At 47.3% G+C, this 25,133-nt stretch overlaps 1 protein-coding gene across 1 annotated transcript in view; it reads left to right on the top strand.

Annotated features, from left to right (window-relative positions):
- Window positions 1-25,133, top strand: part of FAT2 (FAT atypical cadherin 2) — a 55,243-nt gene that overhangs the window by 11,244 nt on the left and 18,866 nt on the right. The window contains exons 2-10 of the mRNA XM_010085141.1: window positions 789-4,074; window positions 4,527-4,841; window positions 11,173-11,234; window positions 12,067-12,378; window positions 13,029-13,239; window positions 15,702-15,859; window positions 17,612-17,887; window positions 18,332-18,542; window positions 19,540-23,592. Coding sequence (XP_010083443.1) covers window positions 810-4,074; window positions 4,527-4,841; window positions 11,173-11,234; window positions 12,067-12,378; window positions 13,029-13,239; window positions 15,702-15,859; window positions 17,612-17,887; window positions 18,332-18,542; window positions 19,540-23,592 — 8,863 coding nt within the window. The 5' untranslated portion in view covers window positions 789-809. The remainder of the gene's footprint in view (window positions 1-788; window positions 4,075-4,526; window positions 4,842-11,172; window positions 11,235-12,066; window positions 12,379-13,028; window positions 13,240-15,701; window positions 15,860-17,611; window positions 17,888-18,331; window positions 18,543-19,539; window positions 23,593-25,133) is intronic.

Below are 25,133 nucleotides of genomic sequence, written 5' to 3'. Positions count from 1 at the left end.
ACCCTGGGGCTCTGCTGTGAGAAGGGAGGAACCAGAGAGATTACTCAAAGGAGGAAGGTGACATGGTCAAAGTGTCTTGCTATAAATCTGCTCTTTCAAGCAACACAGAGGAGGCAGCCAGGGTCAGACTTTCATATTAGAAGAACTTTGCAATAACTGGGACACAACTTGACCAGGACCTGAGCTAAAACTTCCAAAAATCTGTAGAGCTGGCCATTCAGAGGGAATTTGCACAACATAGCAGGGCATCTCTGCAGGGGAAGGAGAACAGATTGCTGTAGGAGAGGGAGAGGAAAGGGAAGACAAGCCATGAGGAAAGACATCAAGTCACAGTTTGTTTTTGACTCTTGAAAGTATTTTGCAAGAACTTGTATGGAGAGAGAAGTTAAGATGGAGAAGGGAGGATGGAGAAAAAAAACAGAAGTGAGGTTTGAATCAGAGGTGGAGGGTTCAAATATGCTCTTTGACTAGGGAGAAAGCAGAATGAAGGGAGGGAGAGAGCGTTTGCAGAATAGGAATCAGCCTGATCGGAGCATTTCACGTGGCTTTTCACATTTTGCCCTCTACAAGATCAAAAACTGAAGGACAGAAAGTGAATGGATCTGAACCAGCATGGGAATGGGGAAGGACAGGTCTCTCACTGGGACAGAAAGGAAGAAGAGCTGAGCTAGCAACCGCATCAGCAGACGTTGGGGTAGAAAGAGCAGGGAGGTGAGGCTGAGCCCATGGGGACTTTAACACACTGGGCTTAAGAAAAATTATCAATGTTCTTTCTTTGACACCTGCAGGACCCAAGGAGACACCACACCATGGAAGTCACTATCAGGAGGCACTTCCTGAGTTTTGCTGTTTTCCTGATACACTGTGTGGTCCGCAAGGCGAGCTGTGAGAAAGGCAGCACTTCCCCTCTGCACTTCACCCACTTCTTCTACAATGCCACCATCTATGAGAATTCAGCCCCCAAGACCTACGTGGAGAGCTACGCCAAAATGGGTATTTACAAGACAGACCCCGAGTGGGACATCAGATACAGAATAGCCTCTGGAGACAACACCGGTCTCTTTAAAACAGAGGAACATGTGATTGGGGATTTCTGCTTCTTGAGGATAAGAACCAGGAGCAGCAACACAGCACTTTTAAACCGGGAGGTCAAAGACAGTTATATGTTAATAATCAAGGCCACAGAGAGCACCTTTTCCTACGAAGCCTGGGCCAAAGTCTTGATCCACATTCTGGACAGAAATGACTTGAAACCTCTCTTTTCATCCCCCTCCTACAAAGTGTCCATCAGAGAAGACACTCCTCTGAAAACAGTGGTCAGCACGCTCAGTGCCACTGATGCTGATGCTGGCCAGAACGCCGAGTTCTACTATGCCCTCAACACCAAGTCCGATCTATTCACCGTCCACCCAACCACAGGAGCGGTTATGACCACAGGCAGGCTGAACAGCACCCATCAAGGCAGGCACCACCTGCAGGTGTTGGCTGTGGACAGAATGAGGAAGATCATGGAGGGAAATGACTTTGGGAACTTGGCTAGTCTCACGATTCAAGTGGAGCCATCTGCCAGGAAGCCCCCCTCTATCTCCTCGGTGAAGGTGACACCACCTGACTCAGACGAAGACTTTCTCTATGCAACTCTCTCTGTAGAAAGTGGTGATTCAGAAGCAGGGATAGATTCGGTTGACCTTGTGGATGGAGATCCAGGAAGACATTTCAAAGCCATTAAATCCTACTTTGAGAGCACTGAGTTCATGATTGTGTCAATCAAAGAGATCAACTGGCTACTTTACCCATTTGGTTTCAACCTCAGTCTGCAAGCCAAGGACAAGAGCAAGCCACCACTGTTCTCTCCTATTAGAGTTATCCATATACCTCCTTCCAAGTATGTCTCTGCCAGGTTTGAGAGAGAAGTGTACCAGGTCCAGCTCAGTGAATTTTCCCCAGCTGGAAGCCAAGTTGTTATGGTGAAGATCACACCAGTCTTCCCAAATCTTAAATATATTTTGAGACCTACTCCTGACAGCACGAGCTTTAAAATCAATCCTCATACTGGACTGATAACTACAGTCAGAGCAATGGACTTCCATGAGCAGTCTCATTTTGAACTTGAAGTTACAGCTGTTAACAGTCACACATCCACAACTGTTGTCATTGACATCACTGACTGCAACAATCACTCTCCAATTTTTAGCCAGTCTTCATACCGTGGGGCCTTTGATGAAAATGTTCCTCCTGGTACCAGTGTCTTAACGGTAAGGGCTACAGATGAAGATGAAGGAGACAATGGCTTTGTCACCTACACCATAGCCAACCAGAAATCAGTTCCCTTTGTCATTGACCCATATTCTGGCATCATTTCCACTTCCAAGTCAATGGACTATGAGTTGATGCAGAGGCGGTATCATCTGCGAGTGTGGGCATCAGATTGGGGCTCACCCTTCCGCCATGAAACAGAGGTGTATGTCTCCCTCATGCTGAGCAATGTCAATGACAATGCTCCTGTGTTTGAGAAGGCAAGCTGCAGTGGCACCATTCCACGTGACTTTCCTGTTGGGAACCCTGTGGCCACGGTCTCTGCAATTGACAGTGATGAGCTGCAGCATATCAAATATGAAATCAAGTCTGGCAATGAGTTACGGCATTTTGAACTGAATCCCATCTCTGGAGTAATATCCCTGAGAATATCTCTGCAAGATCTTCCTTCTGAACAGCCACTTTTCTACTCTTTGAAAATAACTGCAACAGATGGAGAGAACTACGCTTTGCCAACATCTGTAAACATCACTGTGGTCAGCCAAGGTCTCCCCGTCAAAATGCAGTGTGAGGAGACAGGAGTCTTGAAACAACTGACAGAAACTATCATACATTCCATCGAGTCTCAGTCTCAAGGCCATGGGCAGGATGATGAAACATCTCTGAACTTGCATCTTATAAACCATAACGCTCCAAAGTTTGATGACAGCTTTCCACGATCTATTGATATTATGGAGACTGTTCCCATCAACTCAACCATTGCTGACCTTTCAGCTATTGATCCTGATACTGGTTTTAATGGAAAATTGGTCTATGTGATCTCAGATGGAAATGATGACAGTTGCTTTACCATTGACCTGGAACTGGGTCTCCTTCAAGTCCTTTCTCCTCTAGATCATGAACGAACCAGCTTCTACATTCTTAACATCACTGTGTACGACCTTGGAACACCACAAAAATCATCTTGGAAACTCTTGGCTGTGAATGTGTTGGATACCAATGATAACACTCCTAAATTCCCACAAGGTGCCTACTGGGTGGCAATACCAGAGCATGTAGCAACAGGGACAACAATAGCTCAACTGAAAGCAGAAGATGCTGATGCAGATGACAATGGGAGAGTAAAATATTCTCTCCTAACCCCCACTGATAAGTTTTCCATTAACAGTGTCACTGGAGAAGTGATAGTTACAGGTGCCCTGGACAGAGAATTGTGGCCTTGCTATGTGCTGAAAATAGAAGCTAGAGACCAGCCAAAAACAGGCTACCAGCTGTTCTCCATTACGGATCTCATTGTGACTCTGGAGGATGTAAATGACAACACCCCACAATGCCTTCCAGCCCTCAACACTGTGAAGGTCCCAGAGGACCTGCCTGTGGGAACCGTTCTCCTGTTTCTGGAGGCTTTTGACCCAGACGCTGGCTCTGGGGGTGAGGTGAGGTACAGCCTCATTAATGACGAGGAGATGATGTTTCATGTGGATAAGCTGACTGGGGCACTGCAGTTGGAGAAGGAGCTGGATTATGAGAAGAAGGACTCTTACAATCTAACCGTGCAGGTCAGTGACGGTGGGAAGCCCTTCTCTCGCTCTTCCCTCTGCCACCTGGAAGTGAACATCCTTGATGTCAACGAGAACTTGCACCCACCACGCTTTGCCTCCTTTGTCTTCAAAGGCTGGGTGCAGGAGAACAGCCCCGAGGGAACATCAGTGATGACGGTCACAGCAAAAGATATCGATAAGGGGAAAGATGGAGTGGTTCAATATTTTCTCCGAGAGGGCACTGGTCTGTCTGTCTTCAGCATTGAAAAGGAGACAGGTAATGGCAGCTTAGTTTAATGGCATACCTTAAAGGTTTAAACTACATGCTGTGTTTGGCCTGACTTTTTGACCCAACAGGACATTTCTATATTCTCTCTCTTTACAAAGTTCCATGCATTCAAATGTTCTTTGCTTGTGCGGGGATGTACAATGTACCTCTCTGTATCTGGGGAGAAGGAAGCAGGGTTTGTCTCCTTAAAATATTGGAAAATCAATGCCTGTCCTCTCCCAAAATACTGAGGTCTTCCCTTTCACTTGTACCAAATTATCCTCAGCACAAGCAAGCCCTCACCTACCACACAATCTCACAGCCATACAAGGTTGGCGCCACACTTTGTACTTGCAGCAAAGACCAGGAAGCAGACTAGAGGCACAGACTGGTCTGGCATTAAGGATGAAGTAGTCTGAGTTCCTTAAATCCCTCACAAGCACTTTCTGTCATTTTTCTAGGCACCATCCAGACCATAGGACCACTTGACCGAGAAGGAACATCTCACTACTGGCTGACAGTGCTAGCTCTTGACCTGGGAACAATTCCTCTGTCTTCTGTGACTGAAATTTATATTGAAGTCACCGATACCAATGACAACCCACCTCAGATGTCCAGACCTGTCTTTTATGCCTCTGTGATGGAGAATTCCCCACCAAACACATCTGTCCTTCAGCTTGATGCCTTAGATCCAGACTCTAGCTCAGAGGGAAAGCTGACTTTTCACATCCTAACTGGAAATCCTCAAGGACTCTTCACCATCAACCTCATTACAGGTAAGACTGACCTAACTCAGCATCTGTTTTTGAGGCTTTCAAGTGCCCAGAGGATGTTCCATATTCAATATAAACAGCCCACACAGCTGCCTTTGTCACACCTTCCTTCTGCAGCAAAAGTCCCAGTTTCCAGATCCACTGTGTGGGGAGGCTGAGGATTGAAACCCTCAACCTGAGAGCTGCTATTTGCATCCAGCTGGCTCTTAGAATGACACAAATATGCTACTTTCAAAGCCCTAAACAGAACTAAGCAGTTGCTTTTAATCTTCCCCCTTATAAACAACTGCCCTATTGCACAGCCTGAGCCAGGAAACACCCTTCTGGAGGTGACTATCGGCTCTGAGACAGACCAAGGCGGGATTAATAAAAATGAACCTCTCTGCATTTAAAGGCTCCACCCGTTCTCTGGTGCTATTAATGTAGTAAGTGTAGTAAGCCTCTTCTGCCTCTTCTGTATCTTTCATCTGAGGATTAATTACCAGATCTTTCAGAGCCATCAAAAACCTGCTGATGTTTTGTGTAAACAGCTTCCTCAAACTATCCCGGCAGAGCTGACATTGGGCCAGTCTGGCAAGGAAAGCCGTCCTGAGCCCTTTGCTCCATCGGCTCCTGGGAGAAGAGGGAAGGGAGGGCACAGAGGCTGAGTATGGGAGAGGATTAATTGCATGGCTTTGATCTCCCGTGGATGATAAAAGCAGTTCATCTACTGCAGCGGGATAGAAGCCTGCTCTCAGATGAGAAAGGAGCTGAATGTATCGAAAAGGCTAGGGCAGCTCCCAATGAGGTGTTCCCTGTGGTGTGATGGCTATCTGGAAGTCCTCTACAGCTGGCTAGGAGAGGAATGTTCAGAAAGGAATTGTTACACTGAAACGCTCAAATCTTTCTGGTTGCATAGGGTGTCTCTATCTCTCCAGATACACCTGGAGCTGTCAGCTAACTCCAACCACTACTACCCCCAGTTGTAGCTACCTCCACGTGTTTTATGGTAAAATAGGTGACACAGCAAAATCTGAACATTTGCTAATGAGACATCTCACCTCTAAGCCAACCCTTTAATTCTCATCTTAGACAAAAAAAAAAAGGTCTCTTGGTTATGAGTCATCTCCTATCCATCTCTCTCTATAGTCAGGTAATTTGCATGTGAAGAGTGATAAGTTTGTCAGTCCTGTAAGAAACTCGTGAACTGATCTTATCTCTTGGACAGTTGCTGGAGGTCTCTTTTTAAACCCTGAGCTTGGAGGTTATTTAAGGACCTGCTTCCAAGCTTGATGAGGATTCAGTTATCCGTTGTTTTACTTGCATGTCACCCAAAAGAACAAATAATTACCTGCAAACATTGGCATAAACTGAGCAGTTTATATCCTCATGTTTACAGTATCTAAAGAGAAGTCATCTGCTACCCCTGCCAGAAGGAATATCACAGCTTGTCTAAATTTCAGGGCTGTAGGCAGCTTATCGGAAACCCTGTGATATTTTCATTCTGCAGATGAGAGCATGAGCTCCATTAAGTAGAACAAAAATCTTTGGTGTCAGCCTGGTAGTGCAGCATTAGAAGATGAACTGCAGGTCATTCACATCAGTGCAGGGTTGTATTGAAGAAAAGAGTTATCCCAGTGCAGTGTAAATCAGATGACTTGCATTTGGACAGGAGAAAAGAGAAAGCACTGCAAGCATCTGAGCACTATAGTGCTACTAGACCACTGAGGCTTATCCTGGATTTTCAGTAAGGGCATGTCCTTTCTTTTTCAAACGCAATAAATGCATCTCTTCTTTCACTACCTAGATGAAATGATCACAAAAAGACCCAGAAACATTTCAGTTCTTGAAATTCCAGAGATCTATATGATCCAGATTGCCAGTGATCCAGATTGCCAATTCCGTGGTCAATCTCAAATCCTATGACAGCAAAAGAGTTTGAGTAGGCAGAGCTGGTTATCTGTGATGCAGCTGGATCTCTGTCACATTATTCAATGATAAACATTGAAGTTTCAAGAGGAAACCACAGAGGCTGCTGCTCTTAGTCCCATGATTCTGTGAAAGGGCAGGATAATGTTTGTGTCGGGAGTTCCTCCAGCACCCAGATCAGAAAGGAGGCTCCTACATGCGAAGAAGACCGTATCCAGTATCTCAACACAGAGATGGTCTGGCCAGTGGAGACATACCCAGCAAGGCCCCTTGGCTTCTCCTTCTGAGGCCTTGCAAGGAGACAGGGAGAGCTGTGATAACTGTCCCTTGGCAGGGCTTGGCTCCTCCAGCATCCTCAAACTGATACAGAAGGGCTCTAAGCTCTTCCAGCTCTCAGTTCCCTAAAGTGGGTGGGGAAAAAAGAGGGAAAATAAATGAAAGGCTAATGAGGAGAGGGAATAAAACTGTGCAGTGAGATGAAAGCTTTCTGCCATCGGCGATGGAATCTCTCCAGCCCAGCCTGGCAGCTGGTGCAGAGTAGTGTTTGTGGGAGACAGAGAGATAGACAGATACACGGGGAGATGGGGAGATAGCAGGGTTTGGGGTATTCTTCTGCTGGAAAGGTTTTCAGCTTGTTTTGTGCAGGGTTTGTAGTCCCTGATGTGAGGTGGGTTCCAGTCCAGACAGGACTGGTAGGAATTGGGAGGCTCTGGCAAGAAGGGTCAGGACAAAGCCATTCATCCCACTGAAAGGCTGTTTGGAGAATCCTTTTACCTTGGACTATTCATCTCCAGCTCTTATCTACTGCTTGTTCCTCTGGTGCTTCTGCTGTGTCAGTGCTCACAGGCTTCCCCAGGATGCCTGAGGTTCGCTGCATTTCTCCGCATGGAAGGACATCCCGACACAGCCTGCTCTTTAAATTTGAGGGATGACTGCCCTGCTGCTCCCCGAGCCAGCATAGCACCAGCTCCATCTGGGCATGGAGCAGCGCAAAGCAGGGGCAGAATAAGAGAGAAGGTGGTAGGAGGAGAGGAAAAAAGAAGGTGGAATGGAAGCAACAGTGGGACAAGATAAAGAGGACTTCGGGAGAACCACCTCTTCCCTTCTCAGGCTCTTTGGAAAGCCCCAGTGCCTACAAACCTGATTCTGGCTATCTTAACTGTCTTAAGATTTTCCTCCCTGCAGCAAGGGCAGGGGGCCAGCAACCTCCACCCCAGCCCTGCTCTTGCCAGCAGAAGTTATTATTATTTTTTGTTCCCTGACAACAATGCACTGTTAATTTTGCTGCTCCTGTTCCAACATGATCAGCTTTCCTCTCTCCCCTTTCCACACAGTGAAGCGGGAGAATTACAGACAATCCTTTCCCATTGCTGTGTGGAGATAGGCAAGAGAAGAGTTTGTACCTGTCTGTGTGCAAGCAACAGAAGGGATCATTCTGGACCTTCAAATGAATGCAGAGCTTGGCTAATTAGCCAAGTACAATTAAGACTTTTGACAGTTTTGTTCAGTCTCTGTAGGACTCAGCAGAAAACTTTAGGACCACATACAAGTACCCAAATAAAAGACACCCACCCGATAGCCTGTCCCGTGGGACGGGCTGGGTGGTGTTTTCCGGAGAGGCAAGGACTGCACTGATAACTCACACACAAGTGCACATGCACACATAAAACACTGTTGTTAAAAACTAAATGTGCACTTCCCAGGTCCTTATAGGGGGCAGGAGAAAGAACCGAGGATCTGTTTCCCCAGGCCAAAAAAGCTGATGGCAGTTCCCCTTTAATAACAGTTTCCACTTCCATTCTAGCCCTCTGGCTTCACAGGGTGTATAACCAAGTAGCAACAAATAAAAATATGCATTAATTCCAGCTGGCTTCTCTCGAGCACCACGTCCCATCCCCGTCTCCCTGTCTCTGGGTGCTCAGCTGCCGTGTGAACATCGCTGGCAGTCTGTGCATCTTGGCAGCCGTGCAGCACCACGGCTCTGTGCGGGAACGAGAGCGATTAACCGTTAACCACACGAGATTTCTGATCTCAAGGCAGAGTGGTAACTGGCTCTGGAAAAGGGAACTGGGAGGCGCGATTGGGCACAGGGTAAGGGACAGAGGGAGTTTGCCTGGGGTCAGGAGGAGAAGCCAACCCTTTGACTTGTGACACAACAGATATGAAGCTAAACCCCAAAACACCATCTGGTAAGACTCCCAGCTGGAAGGCGGTACAGGTCTGTGACAGAGAGTAGAGTCAGCTCTTACACCCCAGGAGATCTGAGCATCTCCAGTGGTACAGGATTCAGGATAGTTCCAGTTCACCTGCCTGCACTACAGTCCTTCTTCTCCAGCTCTAGAAAGCTCAGCTACAGTCTTGTTTTCTTTCATTTTTATCATTAAGTCATGAAAGAATTTCAAGGTGTGGCCAGGCAAATCCAGCTAATCACTTCAGAGTGGTTTAAGTTACTTTCCACCAGCTGGCATGCAGTAACCATGTGCAAACAAGGTGTTAGTCTGTTGCAACTGAATTTTGCAACCCGATAGACTAGAAATATCCCATGCTCACACAGGTATTGGGTGGCTCCGCTGTCGCTATCTAGCGATATGTCCTATGGAATTGTTAGGCCAAAATTATGAACCATCCCCTGAGGTAGCTGAAGTTTTAGGATTTGCTCCCCTGTCCTAGCCAACCCATCGGCAACGTGCACAGGAGCATCAGAGATCTCAGTGAACAGCTGCTGCAAGTCCTTCTTTACGTCCCCATTAAGAGAGCGTTTCCATGCATATCGAGAGTTTTGCTGCTGTTGGAGCCCTACAGCCTCCCACCAGCCTGGGAGAGTTTCAAAAGCTGCTCAGCCAGCGTGCTCTCAGGCCACTGCTGAGTCCTCTTCACCTGCCGAGATGCCAAAAGGAAGATTAGGGAAAAGGCAAAAAAACCCCATGCCATACATGTAAACAGAGTCTTTCAAATCATCGTGTCATAACACATTAAGGAGTGCTGATTTATGATTGTAAAGGCATCAAATAAATGTTTAACGCAGCAGCTGATGCCAAATATGAATAATCCCAGAGAACAAGTGGAAACAGTTAACAGCGGTCTTGTTCCAAGCGGCTGCTCCTTGCTCCCTCCTTCAGCTGCCCGGTGTTTCCTGAAGCCGTTTGAAATTTTCTCCTGCCTATCATGCTCAGACAGCAATACACCAAAGTATGATACAACTGAAAACAGTACTATTAATTAATATTTTTTTTGGCTTTGGACCAGAAATGAGAGTTGAGATGGGTTCATACAACTCCGTTTTACAAGTCTTTCAGGATGCACAAGTGCACGTGCTCACACCGCTGCAAAGGCACACTGCCTCCCATGCAAAGCATTTCCCAGCGGAGCAGGAGCCTGTATCACTGCTTGTGGGGGTCAGGAAAATTCACCCTGCCTTTTGTTTGTGTGATGAAGCAGGACTTCCCTTTGTGGGGGGCAAACACCATGATAACAGAAACTGCTGGGAGCAGGTGTGGGGAAGAGACAAAAACACTCACAGTGATGACTGTCAGAAAATCATGCATTATGTATACAATTGCCATAATTTGTAAAGCAGTTGTGAAAATGGTCTAGAGCTGCTGTTCCCCAGAGGTGAAGAGTCAAGGCACTTGATAAGGACTATTGTCAAACCAGATGTGGAAACACAAGCCTCGACTCCAATCTTTCCAGCTACTCAGCTTAGTCATTGACAGGCCAAAAAGAGGCAATTATGATGATTTTGTTTAAACTCTAGTTTATTATAGCCACAATTCCTCCCTCCTGCATCCAGCCTGTTCCCTGATGTTAAACTAGTGTGTATTTTTTAGAAATCCCTCAAATTTTGCAATTGTTGGAGGATTCATCCTGTCTCTCAGAAAGGCTTAGATAATATACCAACGTTGTTATTGACTGTGTACCCTATTTTTAGCCTGAATGTATTTGTTCTAGAAGCAGAATAGAGGGTATTTCCCAAGACAGAAGACAAAGTTTTGTCAAAACACCGTAAGTTCCAAAGAGCAAGGTTCAGCATGGGGAAAATAGGAGTCGAGACTTGTTAGGAGGCTTGTGCCAGCGCATGCAGAATGTTTCTCACTTAGAGGCATAAGGAAAGTTTTGCTTTTATGGTTCTGCAGCCTTTCTCACCAAATGCTTTGACAACCCTCAACTGACGTAGGCATCTGGTAGGTGTCTGCCCTCCTCCATGGTCTCTGTAATCAGAGGAGCCAGAGCAGCACCTCCGCACAGGGATTCACACTGGAAGCAGACAACTTGCCCTCTGGGGGTATCTGTCTTTCTCCTCTGATCACAAAGGGAACCTGAAACAGGCTGGGGGCGGGCAGGCTGATGTGGGGCATGCGGAGATTCATCAGCCCTGGCTTTCCTCGGACGCTGAGGCTTGGAGCTCAAAGGATTTCTTTCTTGGCAGGTCTGATTTCGACAACTTCACGGCAGCTGGATCGAGAATACAAGGCTGAACATATCCTAGAGGTGGGTAATCATGATTATAATTAGCTTTATTTACCTACAAGTGTATTAAGTCCTCAAAGAGCTTTCCTTGCAAGTTGGAGCACAGAGAAAGAATCTCATCCCATCAGCTCCCAACTGCTGGGAAACTTAATTAAATGGTGTGTGTTGCCCTAAGAGACAGCTGCAGCAGTACTGTGGGGTTTATTATTTCCTTACTGAAGACTGGAGCAAAGGGCCCGTTCTGGAAGCTGTGGGAATGCAGGAAGAGAACTGTCCTCTAGCAGAATGGATAATAAGTTATGGGGAAAAGAGCAAGCCAGAGAAATCCACCCTCATTTATCTCACTGTATCAGACACTGCTGTGTATCTTTGCGTTACCAACCCCATCCTTAGCTGCTCTGAGCTATGCATATTTACATTAGAGGGATCTTGAGGTGTTTCAGCCTATCAGAGTGACTGAGGATAATACATTTCTCTCTGCAAAGCAACAGGCTGGGAGCATGCATAGGCACAGTGAAGCGAGGATGGGTGATAACTTGCCAAGCCATTGCAACGCAAACATTTTCAGTTGTGTGACCCGTAATGACCAATCCAACCCACTGCCCAGAGCAACTGCAGGCAGGATCCCTGCTGACACCTCTCCCTGGGCATGCACAAGCCTTGCTCGGTGCCAGCTACGGCCACCAGATTTTACCCTGCAGAGAGGAGAGATGCCTCTGAAAATGTTGAGATACAAACACAGATCCACACAAAAACCCAAGTTTAGTCATTGCCCATCAGGATGAAGGCTGGCTGCCCATGTCCTAGGTCACGACAAAGAGCTCTGTCACTTACTCCCTTTGCTTTCTGGCAGGTGGCTGTTTCTGACAACGGAGAGCCAGCCCTGAAGTCCACCAGCAGAGTTGTGATACAAGTCCTGGATGCCAACGACAGTCCTCCCAGTTTCCCCCACAAACTCTTCATGGTGCAGCTCCCTGAGAGAGAAGCCTCAGAGACGCCGCTGCCAGTCTACAGGCTGATTGCTTCGGACCGTGACCAGGGCCAGAACAGTCAGATCACCTACACCATCGAGGAGGAGGAGGAAGGGATATTCACCATCAACCCCACAACCGGCATGGTGCTCTCCAGGAAAGCTTTTCCTGCCTCTGAATACAACATCCTCACGGTGAGAGGAGAGGGAAACAGAGAGAGACGATGGGAAAAGATGGGCAGAGGGAAAAAGAGAGGAAAGGCTCCACAAATGGGAAGGATAAAAGAAGGAAAGAGATGGAGAAAACGCAGCAGTGGGAGGAGAGCTTGAATGAGACAGACTTGGGTTATGGGGAGAGAAACTGGGAGGGAATGATGCGAAATGCAGAAGGTGAGAAGCTATTAAAAATGGAAGATAAATTTAAAATTAACTGTCCAGCTCACTCTCAGAAATGAACACAGTGATCCATGATCCCATATGGATGTGGACCTGAACCGATTTGGGTTTCAGCGGTGCCTCCATTTGACAGCCTGATTAGGCTATGGGGCTTGGATATAGGTTTAAAGCTCTCCCACACTCTGTGGGTCCTTGCAAACGAGGTTTGTGATCCAGGTCCCTGCTGTGGATAGAGCTTGGCAGGCTTGCTTGATAATCAATAGGAATTTGGGTTGTACGGTTCTACCTTGGAAACAACCAGAGGACGAGCCACTGGGTCAAGATTTGTTTTGTGGGATTCTGGGTGCACTCAGACCTGAAACTCCTGGCGGGTGGGAGAAGCAGCTTCTCATGGGGCTCCCAAGGGCTAAACCAGCCTTCTCCCTGACTGCATGTGCATTTCCCGGCAGGTCAAGGCAACAGACGGCGGCAGCCCACCACTTTCCTCCCACGTACGGCTTCACATCAGCTGGGTCGCCCGGCCTGGCCCTTCCTCAGAGCCACTAGCTTTTGATGAACCTCATTTTAACTTTGCCGTGATGGAAACGGATCCTGTAAACCATATGGTGGGAGTGATCAGCATTGAAATGGGCCCCAGCCAAGTGTGGTTTAATATCACAGGTGAGACACAGAAATTAAAGCAGGGCAGTGGTGTCTGGGAGCATTTGCCCCAGCTCCCTTGGCTTTCAGAACTCACCTGCCTGAGCTAATGAAGCTGTTTGCTTTAGGTGCAGGTGAGCTGCCGGGAAAGCTTTCTCACAGACACCAAAACGCTTAAACAACCATAGACAGAGCTGCCCGTCCAAGGGCTCCGGTGCCAAGTGCAATTATCCAACACACTTCTTTAATGACATTCTGTGTTTGAGGTGTTCTCCGATGTCGCGTGAAAGACAGGGCACGCCAGTCCCAGCTCCTCCTGGGAATCAAGTGACATTCTTGCTTGTGGTAAAACAGCCTGCGAGCATCCAGGTGTCTGGCTGGGTCTCACAGACATCTCCCATCTTTCCCTCCCTGCTGAGCCCACAGTCCCGACAGGGAGCTGAGAGGGAAGGATTCCTCAAAGGGCTGCTCTGACCTGACTGGTGGGGCTCTCCCACCTCACAGCATCCTAGGGATGAGTCAGACGTGAAACGTGAAGAAGTTCTTGGACCTTCTCTAAGACACATGGTGCCAGGGCAGAGGGGACGTGGGCTGTCACCCCAGGGGACTCGTCAGGCAGCGCGTGTACAGAACTAGTCCTGTGAACAAGGGCCAGTTGTGCTCGGGTAATTTTGTGTTTTGAAGTGGTGCCCCAATCTGCCTTGCACAGCCTTTCCCTGACACTGCCTGCAGGGCTTGCCCTCGTCAGACACAGCCTTAATTGGGAGAGGGAATAGTTTTTCCTGGTACTATGTTAGGGCAGAGGTGATGGTGTATAAATACAATTAAGCAGCAAGAGATACAGTGCTACAAGGAGCAGACATATCAGTGCAAGGCTTATACGGCATTCGTAGTGTCTGCTTGGGTTTGCAGAATTAACGGTATATTCCTCTGGATGTTATCCCATCTTTTCCCTGCTGAGTGCTCACCTGTATCCTTGACCTCATCCTTACCAGTTTCTAGTGCAGCAAGTGCTTCTCAGGGCTCTCTTGGTTTCTATACCGGTGGAAGAGGACAGGATTTCATTTTCCCTGCTGGGGAAGCAAAGCACCACGGTAGCTGGCAACCAGGCGAGTGATGCAGAGATCCAGGAGCCTTCAGCACCTCACTCAAAAACTCACCTTTCCCAGTCCACAAAGACTCTGTCACTGGGGTCGATGGTGTGTGCAAAAACTCTGACAAAGCAGCATCTCACTTCATCTCTTTCCTTTCCTGGGTTTCCTCTTTCTCTTTGGCATTGTGCAGAGGAAGCCCTTCTCTCTTTTCTCAGGGAAAGGTATCCATTGGTCTCTCTTTGTCTCTGCTTCTTTCTGTCACCTTCCCAGCAGAAAATGGGTGGTCAAGATGGCTGGCAACCACTGCGTTTTTCCCAAAAGGGAAGATGCGTAATTTAACTGCCAGCCAAGATTTCTCCAGCTGGTAAGAGAATAAAGCAGAATCCAGAGCATCCAGTAGGTGGGAAGGGAGAAGTTGAGACCTGGGACAAATCACAGAAACCTGCTTCTACCTGTCCCTATCTCAGAACAGTGTAGCAGTGTTTCACTGTGACAGGGAACTAACAGACCACCAGCAAGCGAGGCAAGAGAAAGGAGCTGCCACGCCAGGGCTGCACCAGCAGCAGTACGAGGGACAGCCTTCTGCTGTGAGCTGCTCACGCCTGCGGTTCCCAGCACCATACAGCCATCTGGGGTGGGGGCAACAGGCTCTGCCCACCCTGGAAGTACCGTCTGCCTCCCCAACTGTTCAAGTATTGGGCTTCTTCAGGAAGCTCACTGGCTCCCAGCCATGGCAATGAAGACCATGGCTGACATGCCCACAGCGTGACCTTGAATTGGAAGCCAGCAGGAACATTGTCAGCCCTGCAGGTCCCTTGATCCATGCTAAGCCTACGATACTGCATAGCTAGAGACCTTGTGCAAATAAATCAATGCTCAAATGTGACTGTTGTAAATCTGGCCAGGACATTATATGCATGCGTGCATCCTTTCCCCTTCTCTCCTCCCCCTCATTTTCTGTAATTCCCCTCATCTTCCCTCTCGCACTCCTTTGTCACCATCTGTGACTACCTTTTTGGCCAGCTTCTCCATGTCCTCCCTGTTTCCTGCATCCATCTATTGTATTTTGTATTGAGTGTTCAGGTTTGGGGGAAATGTCACCTATGGCACTGTCCCCAAACTAGCTGTGGCCAAAGCAGTACAGCTAGAGTGAGTGCCTATGCATCCCCATTCATACTGCCTGGCATGCCATGTGTCTGCGGCTGGGCATGAGCTACTTGTGTGGTTTGTGTACGGTGTCTGGAGGGGAGATCCTCATCCTTTGGATCTCCAGGCAGCTCCTAAAATCCCTTCCCCTGCAGAGGCTGCCAGCACCTGTAGCTTGCTCCACACAGAAATCTAACAGTAACTGCCCCCCCGTTTCCTTTTCTCATCTCTGCCTTATCCCAGGTGGCGATGACGACATGGACTTTGACATCGAAAAGAGCACAGGCAGCATGGTCATTGCAAGACCCCTCGATGCAAGGAGAAAATCAAGCTACAACCTGACAGTAGAAGTCACCGATGGGTCCACTACCATCAAAACCCAGGTAAGGCATTTTTCTTTAGTAGATACCCCATCCAGAGTGAGTATATGCCAAAAGGAATCTTTCTTCTGACTCCACTGAGCTCTGGACCAGGTGCCAGGCGTGAGAATCTCCTTTCCCTCTGATCTCACATTACACAGTGACCCAAGCCTTTCCTAAGCACCAAGCTAAGATTTTTTCCATGCTGTTGGAAACACAAATGGACTAGGGAAACCTGGGCCTTTCCTGTTGATCAGAGCACACGCACAAGGACACATCTACACCACCAGCCAGGCTGGGGGGGGCTGTGCACACTTTCAGACCTCAGCTTGCTCTCAGCTGCTCAGGCTGAACTACAGCACGGACAGGACAACATGCTAAGGCACAAGGGAAACGCACATGCAGTTAGATCAGGCTCAGGTCCATGGTACCATGCTAAGGAGTGTTCCTGGGACTTGCTAGCCTGTGTAAAGCCAACACAGATGCATCTGCAAGAGGGAAAGCCAGGCCCTGCCCTGTGCTGCTCCAGGTGTGTGGAGCATCAATAATATAGCAGCACTGAGGTCCAGGGGGCTGAGTGGGGCAACTGCAGAGGTGCTGTGTCCTCTGAGCTGCCACACAAAAAGCAAGTGCTGGTGAAAGGAGGCACTTTGCTCTCAGGCATGTCCCTGAGCCCCAGCTAAAATGTCTGCTGAGATTTGCCCATCCTTACCTATCCTCCAGAGAAGTATTCAGGGCTTGATCTTTCACCAACCGTTTTCTCCACACATAAGCAGCAGCCAAAAATCCAGCACTCACTGCACAGGAAGACCCAGAACGTGAGTCACCCATCGGTGACGCTTATCGTGGGAAATTCGCTGAGGAGGTTTGCGGGGGAGGATGAGTGAGGAACACTACCATTCCTGTGAAACGCAATGCTAACGGATGGCTATCTGTCTCAACTATCTTTGAGTATTGTTCCAAATAAACAAACAGAGCCCCACCTTGCCTGGTGTGCATTCCCTGCCACCTTGCATCTCATCGCTACATTTATTTTGGCACTCGAGGCCACTAGCAGATGTCAAGAAACCTGCTTGTGAAAAACACCCGTGGCATGTTCAGGTTTGCTAAAGGAAGCAAATTATTACACTTGGTTGGGACTTCCTAAGATGCAGTCAACACAGCAGGAGGGGGTCAGGACAGCCAGGATAGGAAACCAAACAAAAGAAACCAGGTGACTTTGCAGGCAGGATTCAGGCACGCCACTCACAGGGTTTTGCCTTTAAATGCAGAGGACAGCTGTCTAAAAAATGTAGACCACAAACATTGCTTCTGCAGACCTTCTCCACACACGTGCTGCTCTTGAGATAGGCCAGTCCCTTCCTTTCTTTACCAAGCATCCCCTCTCTGTCAGCTTTCTGGTGTGTAATTAATAAGAGCTGGTGTGGAAGCACCAGCCAGCAAAGCTGGCACCACTGCTGAGCAACTGCTACTTTTCACAGCAGGCTGTGACGGTTTCCCTGTGTGCCAAGTGCAGGCACGTTCAGTCTGCATGGCTTGCCAGTCTGGAGAGATTAAAAAAAAATGAGAGGAAGCAAACTGAAAATCCCCAAGGGAAGGCACAGCAGGAGTTCCTTGGGAAGAAGGACAAAAGGGCTCCCCATCACCATGGATGGCAAAGCCCCAAGAGTGGGAGAGCTGTGGTGATTCCAAGGCTCACAGCATGGCTACACCCAAGAGGCGTGGGTAGCGGAGATGTTGCACGGCTGCATAGGTCAGGTTGCTCCCACGTCTCTGCTGCTGTCTCCCCCACAGGCATTTATCCATGTGATTGACATCAACCAGCACCGTCCCCAGTTCCTGGAGAGCCATTATGAGGTGAGGATTCCTGAAGATACCCCCTCAGGGAGAGAAATCCTTCGAGTCAGTGCAGCAGACAAGGACAAAGGCAAGGGGCTCATCTACACCATCCATGGAAGCGTGGATCCCAAAAGCACAAGACTTTTCCAGTTGGATCCAAGCAGCGGGGTCCTCACAACAGCAGAAGGCTTCAGCTCCCAGCCCATGCCACAACACACCCTAACCGTGATGGTGAGTCCTAGCCAAACCCTGCTGAGTCCCTCAGCTTCCTCGGGATGCATGGGTCACTGGAGAAATTCAGACTGGTTCTAGTCTTTGGGGGAGGATTTGTCTACAACAGCCGGAAAGAGGAAAGCAGAGTGTTAACTTTTACTATAACCATCCTAGGTAAATCTAGGTAACATCCTGCTTTCCTCTAACCATGCGCTGAGCCCATCACTGGCTAATTTCATTGGAGTGCCACCGGATTCTTGTACAAGAAAGCACAATGAATAATTGTTAATGTTTGGTTTCACATCCAAGGCTGAGCTTTGGCACTGAACAGGCTCATTCCCACCCAAGGTGTTGGTACCACCACAGACCACCCTCTGGAAGGGTCCTGATGAGCTACTTGGAAGCCTGGTGCAAGCAAGGCTGCCTGCTCCCTGATGTATCTGCTCTTCCTCTGTCATTCAGGTACGAGACCAGGAGGTGCCCATCAAGAGGAACTTTGTTCGGGTCATCATCCATGTAGAGAACTGCAACCTTCACCCTCCGCAGTTCAGCAGCATCCATTATGAAGCAGAAGTGCTGGACTCAGCAGTGGTGGGCACAGAGGTTACACAAGTCAGAGCCCTTGATCAGGACCAAGGAGCCAATGCTGAAATCCACTACTCCCTTCAGGCAGGTGAGAGCCATGCAACAAGACACTTTAGGCTATGAACATGTTTGCATGTCCATGCTCTAGCTAGTGGCCAGATAGTTGTCCAGCTTTCTCTAGCTGTTGCAAAGGAAATTAAATGGCTCCACATTGCTAAAATGTGATTTTTTTTCCTATCCAGAGAAAATCTAGAGCAAGCATATAATTTCCATACCATGGAAATTTCTGTGTTATGGAAAAACCATCCTTCCTTAGGAGGACAGTTCAATGTTGAGTCACTGGTCTAAGAAAAAATGTGACAGGATGAGTTAGAACAACTTAAAATCTGCTCTTTCCATCCATGGGAACTGAAGGAGGGATCCCTATCCAGCTGTTAGGCAAAAGTATTCCCGTTCCCACAGCAGTCATCATCACTTCCACCATCACTTTCCATCCTTGAGGAAAGGTGAGCACCTTCTCAGCATTGGTTGGTGATCTTTTTGGGTCATACAAGCTGAGTGGGCAAGTATTTTATCATCCACTTTAAAGTTTAAAACTTAAATATTTGTGGCTGTGCCACGCTGCCTATTTAGCAGGTAAATTCTTTGCAGGAGACAAGCCACCCTTCGCTTCATCTTTCTCACTGCAATTTAGATCAAGGACTGAGGAATTTAATTGCTCCTGAAGTATTGGTAATTATAAGCATGACAGGGCTTGAAGCAACTAGTACAGTCTGTGCTACCATGTTCTGCACATGAGGCAAAAGTGTCAAGCACATGCTCTGCCACCACTAAATATGCTCACACTAGAAGGGTATTTATCTCTGATTTACATTTTGATTGATTTAAAAGTTAGCTCATAGATCTCAATGGGTTCATTGCTCTTAGAGTGAAAATTATTTAGAAACTAACAAAGATTATTGTCTCCCAGTGAGAAACAGATGTTAATTAGGTCCAAAATCAGGAGCATCTATGGAAAAGAGGCTCAGAAAACCAAGACCAATAGGGTGTCTGCACTCTTCACTTTGTAATTTCTCTTCTTGCAGGTAATGGGGAAGGTTTCTTCAGCATCGACCCATATTCTGGAATTATTACCGTTGCCCAGAAACTGGACTCATCCAGGCAGGAGCGATTTACTCTTATTGTAAAGGCAGAAGATCAGGGGTTCCCCCAGCTTAAAGATTCTGCTACAGTACATGTCCGCATTAGACCCTCTGATCGAGCCCCTCCAAAATTTCCAGAGGCTGAATACATCACAGAGATCAGTGAATCCACTGCTGTTGGCTCTCCTGTGATCCAGGTTTCAGCCACAAGCTTGTCGCCAGTCAGCTATGAAATAAAAGATGGAAATGGAGATGGAGTGTTCTCCATGAACTATCAGTCAGGACTTATCTCCACTCAGAAGACCTTAGATTTTGAGCAGGTGTCTTTTTACCAGTTGAAAGTACGTGGCACCAACATGGCTGGAGCATTTATGGACACAGTGGTGCTTATCTATGTAATAGATGAGAATGACAATGTGCCCACCTTTGTTAAGCCTTCCTTCATTGGCTGGATCATGGAGAACGCCCCATCACAAAGCATGGTTCTGGATGAAAGCAATGCTCCCCTAGTGACTCATGCAACAGATGCTGATAAAGACTCCAATGCTCTGCTGGTCTACGAGATTTTGGAACCAGAGGCACTGAAATATTTTACAGTAGATCCCAGCACAGGGACACTGACCAGTTGTGCTGATATAGACTATGAGCTCACCCCAGTTTTCCACTTCAGCGTACATGTGCATGACAGTGGAAGTCCCAGCTTATTTGCATCCAAGCCAGCCAAGGTCACAATCCACGTTAAAGATGTGAATGATTCACCTCCAGTCTTTTTCAAAGATGCTTATGAGCTTTCTGTCTTGCTACCTGCCCACCCAGGGATGGAGCTTTTGTCAGTGCAGGCAGAAGATGCAGATTCGGAAGTGACCTACAGCATTGTGGAAGGGAACATTGATAATGCTTTCTATATTCATCCACTCACAGGTCTCATCTCCATTCTTAATGCTACTGGTCTAGGAAGCTATCGTGAACTCACGGTCAGAGCTGGTGATGGCTTGTACAAGAGTACAGCTCTGGTTAAGCTAAATTTAACTCAAGCACAAGGTACTGGCTTAAAATTTGATCAAGACATATATACAGCAACGGTGATGGAGAACTCTACAGATGAGAAAACTCTCATTGTTCTTGGGGTCAAGGGATATCAGCTAAATGAACCACTTTTCTATTCACTTTTGAATGGAAAGGAAAGATTCAAAATGATCCGGGCTTCTGGAGTACTCCAGACCAAGGGTGTGAAATTTGACCGCGAAACACAAGATGTGCATGAGGTAGCTGTGGAAGTGAAGGACAACAGGAAACCGCCAAGGGTGTCCCAAGCCACAGTCAAGGTTTATGTAGAGGATGTCAATGACAATCCACCACAGTTCGAGAACGTGCCATATTACACCTCGGTGCAGGATGGCACGGAGCCAGGTGACGTACTTTTTCAGGTGTCAGCAACAGACAAAGACATAGGGGATAACGGAGCCATTACCTACTCATTTGCAGAGGACTACAAATACTTTTGGATTGACCCCTACCTAGGAGACATCTCACTTAAGAAGCCTCTTGATAATCAAGTTTTAAATAAATACAACCTCCGGGTCGTTGCTAAGGACAAAGGCGAGCCTCCCCTCCACGCTGAAGAGGAGGTTGTGATCAGCATGAGGAACAAATCCAACCCTCTGTTCCAAAGTATGTACTACCGAGTGAAGGTGCCAGAAAACATCCCCCTGTACACATCTATCCTCCACATCCAGGCTCGAAGCCCTGAAGGCTTGCGCCTCATCTACAACATTGTGGAAGAAGACTCGCTGAAACTGTTCAGCACTGACTTCAAAACTGGTGTCCTTACTGTCACAGGCCAGCTGGACTACGAGCTAGAGACAAAACACACATTCACTGTTAGAGCCACAGACACAGCGTTAGGATCCTTTTCAGAAGCCAGAGTAGAGGTGGAGGTAGAGGACATTAATGACAACCCTCCCGTATTTTCCCAGATGATCTACACAGCATCTGTCTCGGAGAGCTTGCCAGCACAGACCCCTGTTGTCCAGCTCTCTGCTTCTGATAAGGATTCAGGCAGAAACAAAGTGGTCTCCTATCAGATCGTGGATGATGGTTCAGATGCCACCAAGTTCTTTAATATTGATGCCAGCACAGGACAAGTAACAACAGCTCAAGCACTTGATTATGAAAAAAATCAACAGTTTCGCATGAAAGTAAGAGCTGCAGATCATGGGATGCCTCCACTTAGCAGTGATGCCCTGGTAATCATAGATGTGACAGACATCAATGACAACCCCCCTGAGTTCAGCCAGGTTCAGTATGAAGCCAAGGTAAGCGAAATGGCTACGTGTGGGCACATCGTGATAAAAGTCCAGGCCCTGGACCCCGATAGCGGAGACACCACCCGACTGGAATACGTGATACTCTCAGGCAATGACAACAGGCATTTCACTATCAACAGCACTTCTGGAATAATATCCATGTTCAACCGCTGCAAAAAGGACTTGGACCCATCCTACAGTCTCAGAGTTTCTGCTTCAGATGGAGTTTTCAAGAGCACTGTGCCTGTGTATATCAATACCACAAATGCCAACAAATACAGCCCCTCTTTTCGGCAGAACATGTATGAGGCAGAGCTGGCAGAAAATGCTGAGATAGGTACCAAAGTGATTGAGCTGCTGGCTATTGACCCAGATGGTGGCCCATATGGCACCATAGACTATACCATCATAAATAAACTGGCTCATGAGAAGTTCTCAATAGACAATAAGGGTCGTATTGCCACACTGCAAAAACTGGACAGGGAAAATTCAACAGAGAGAGTCATTGCCATTAAAGTCATGGCCAAGGATGGGGGTGGGAAGGTGGCATTTTGCACTGTCAAAATAATCCTTACAGACGAGAATGACAACCCACCTCAATTCAAAGCCTCTGAATACACATTGTCCATCCAGTCCAATGTAAGCAAAGGCTCCCCCGTCATTCAGGTTCTGGCTTACGATGCTGATGAAGGTGCAAACGCAGATGTTATTTACTCGGTTGACTCCGTGGAAGATGTGGCAGAAGACCTTGTCGAGATCAATGCTGCCACTGGGGTTGTTAAGATCAAGGAGAGCCTTATCGGTTTAGAAAACAGAGCCTTTAACTTCAAGGTGAAAGCCGAAGATGGCAGACCCCCTCACTGGAACTCCCTAGTCCCAGTGAATCTTCAGATTGTCCCCAGGGAGGTGACATTACCGAGGTTTTCTGAGCCCCTTTATACATTCTCTGCATCTGAGGATCTTCCAGAGGGATCAGAAATAGGGTCAGTCAAAGCTTTTGCAGAGGATCCCATCATATACAGCCTGGTGAAGGGAACCACAACAGAAAGTAACAAGGATGAGGTTTTTGCACTGGATGAACAAACGGGGGCTTTGAAAATCAAAAAGGCCGTGGATCATGAGACCACCAAGTGGTACCAGATTGATGTTATGGCTCACTGCTCACATCAGGAGACTGAGCTGGTGTCCCTGGTCTCTGTGAACATCCAAGTGCAGGACGTCAACGACAACAGACCTGTTTTTGAGGCAGATCCCTACAAAGCTTTTGTCATGGAGAACATGCCATCAGGAACCACAGTCATTCAAGTGACAGCTAATGACCAGGACACAGGAAGTGACGGACAAGTGACCTACAGTCTGGAAGCAGAATCTGGTAACGTCCGAGGACTCTTCACCATTGATGGTGAGAGTGGGTGGATCACCACACTGAAAGAGCTGGACTGCGAAACTCAGGAGATCTACCGCTTCTATGTGGTGGCCACTGACCATGGCAGGAAAGTCCAGCTCTCTTCCCAAACCCTAGTGGAGGTCACCGTCTCTGATGAAAATGACAATGCTCCACAGTTCACCTCGGACTTCTACAAAGGATCGGTAATTGAGAATGCAGAGCCAGGGCAGGTTGTTGTCACGCTGAGTACCATCGATGCAGATATCTCTGAGCAGAACCGGCGGGTCACATGCTACATAACTGGTGAGTTTTTCCTGACTTTAAATCTTCAGTCAGCAAGAACAGAGTGTCATCTCAAAGTGAGGATTTGATACCTTGTCTTACAGCATATTAATACCGACATAGCGTTATACTGACAGTCCTATCAGAAGCAGGAGATGAAACCTGAGCTCTGTCATGAGCCAGACTCATGAATCTGGGGTATCCAAAACTCTTTAGTAACTAACTGCAGTGGGTGGAAGTACCATTGTAATACCTATCTCACCACTGACTCGTCCTATTTATCTGGAAATAAATTAATATATTTATGTAATTACACAGTACTATATATATATATATTTATTCACACTTTCTTAACAGAGGAATAACTAAGACAGTGTAATTGTAATATCTATTGGAAGGACAGAAGTAGTGGTGCAGCAGGAAGGAAGGTTTTTCTCACGTAGATGCTGTGATGTGTATTTAAGTTCTTTGACCCAGCTTTTTCTCCTGCAGACAGTGCAGTCAGTTTACACATCACACAGATGTGTAGCCTGCCTGTATATTTTAATAACTATATATATGCACATAGGATGCATATAACTTCCTGGTATGAAGCGTGTTTCCTATGAAGCCACTTTGACTCTGACTTAACAAACAAGTAGACCTCACAAGGCTGCAGTTAACCACTCTGCAGACTGGTGGATGTTTGTCATGTCAATCTTAGCCAGGGTTTTTGGCTAACAAGAAATACCAAAGATGACTCTTGCATCCCTGAAACATCAGTTGTGCCAACTAAAATTAACCACTGCTGTAAAACAACAAAAAAGTTATACTGAAATGTTTGTTGTGCATCTGCACAAGTAGAAGCTTGATTTTATGGTACTTTTTGACCCCAAAGGGTCTTTCTCAGACCTGGAGCAGATACTTAATTTTAAAATGTTTGTTCGAACTCAAATGAGGACCCTACAGGGTCAAAACATTTACCCAGATCATGCTGCAGCCTGTTATCTGTTATTGTAACCATGCAAAACAGGGGAGGAATGCTGGTACTTTCAATTGGTTTATAGCATGCCAAGGGATTTGCAAGCCTTTGGGAGGAAAGATTCAATCCATTTATGTATTCACATTTCTGCCATCTTAAAGGTAGTAGCAACCTCCAGCAACTTTAAACCTGAGAGAATGCACGCTTATATTAGCTGTGACTACCATGTGTCCTCTGTGTTTTGTACTTAGAAGCACAGGTCAAACTCTCCCCATAAACATATAAATACCACTGCAGTATAGTGCTGCAGCAAAAGAGAGGAGGGGGTGAACAGAGAGCCTAGCTTCCCATTGTTTTCAAACACCCAGAAACTAAATCTGAGCATGGACTGGAGTCTCCCAGTGTCACAAGCAGGGCGAGAAGAGGTCTCATTGTGCCTCCAGATTCACAACCTCACCACCGCAGAGCAAATGAAAAGAGAAAGAGTGAATTTAATTTACCTGGCTGTGAGAGGCCCTTCGGAGTCTAACACAAACAAGCCCTGCAGCCAGCTCTCTTCATTGCCTCCCGTTGCCTAACGTGCTCCCTCCTTCTGCCCAAC

This window comes from Pterocles gutturalis, unplaced genomic scaffold (assembly GCF_000699245.1).
Source record: "Pterocles gutturalis isolate BGI_N339 unplaced genomic scaffold, ASM69924v1 scaffold36180, whole genome shotgun sequence".
Taxonomy (NCBI): Eukaryota; Metazoa; Chordata; class Aves; order Pterocliformes; family Pteroclidae; genus Pterocles; species Pterocles gutturalis.
This window is presented reverse-complemented; position numbering and strand designations above follow the sequence as displayed.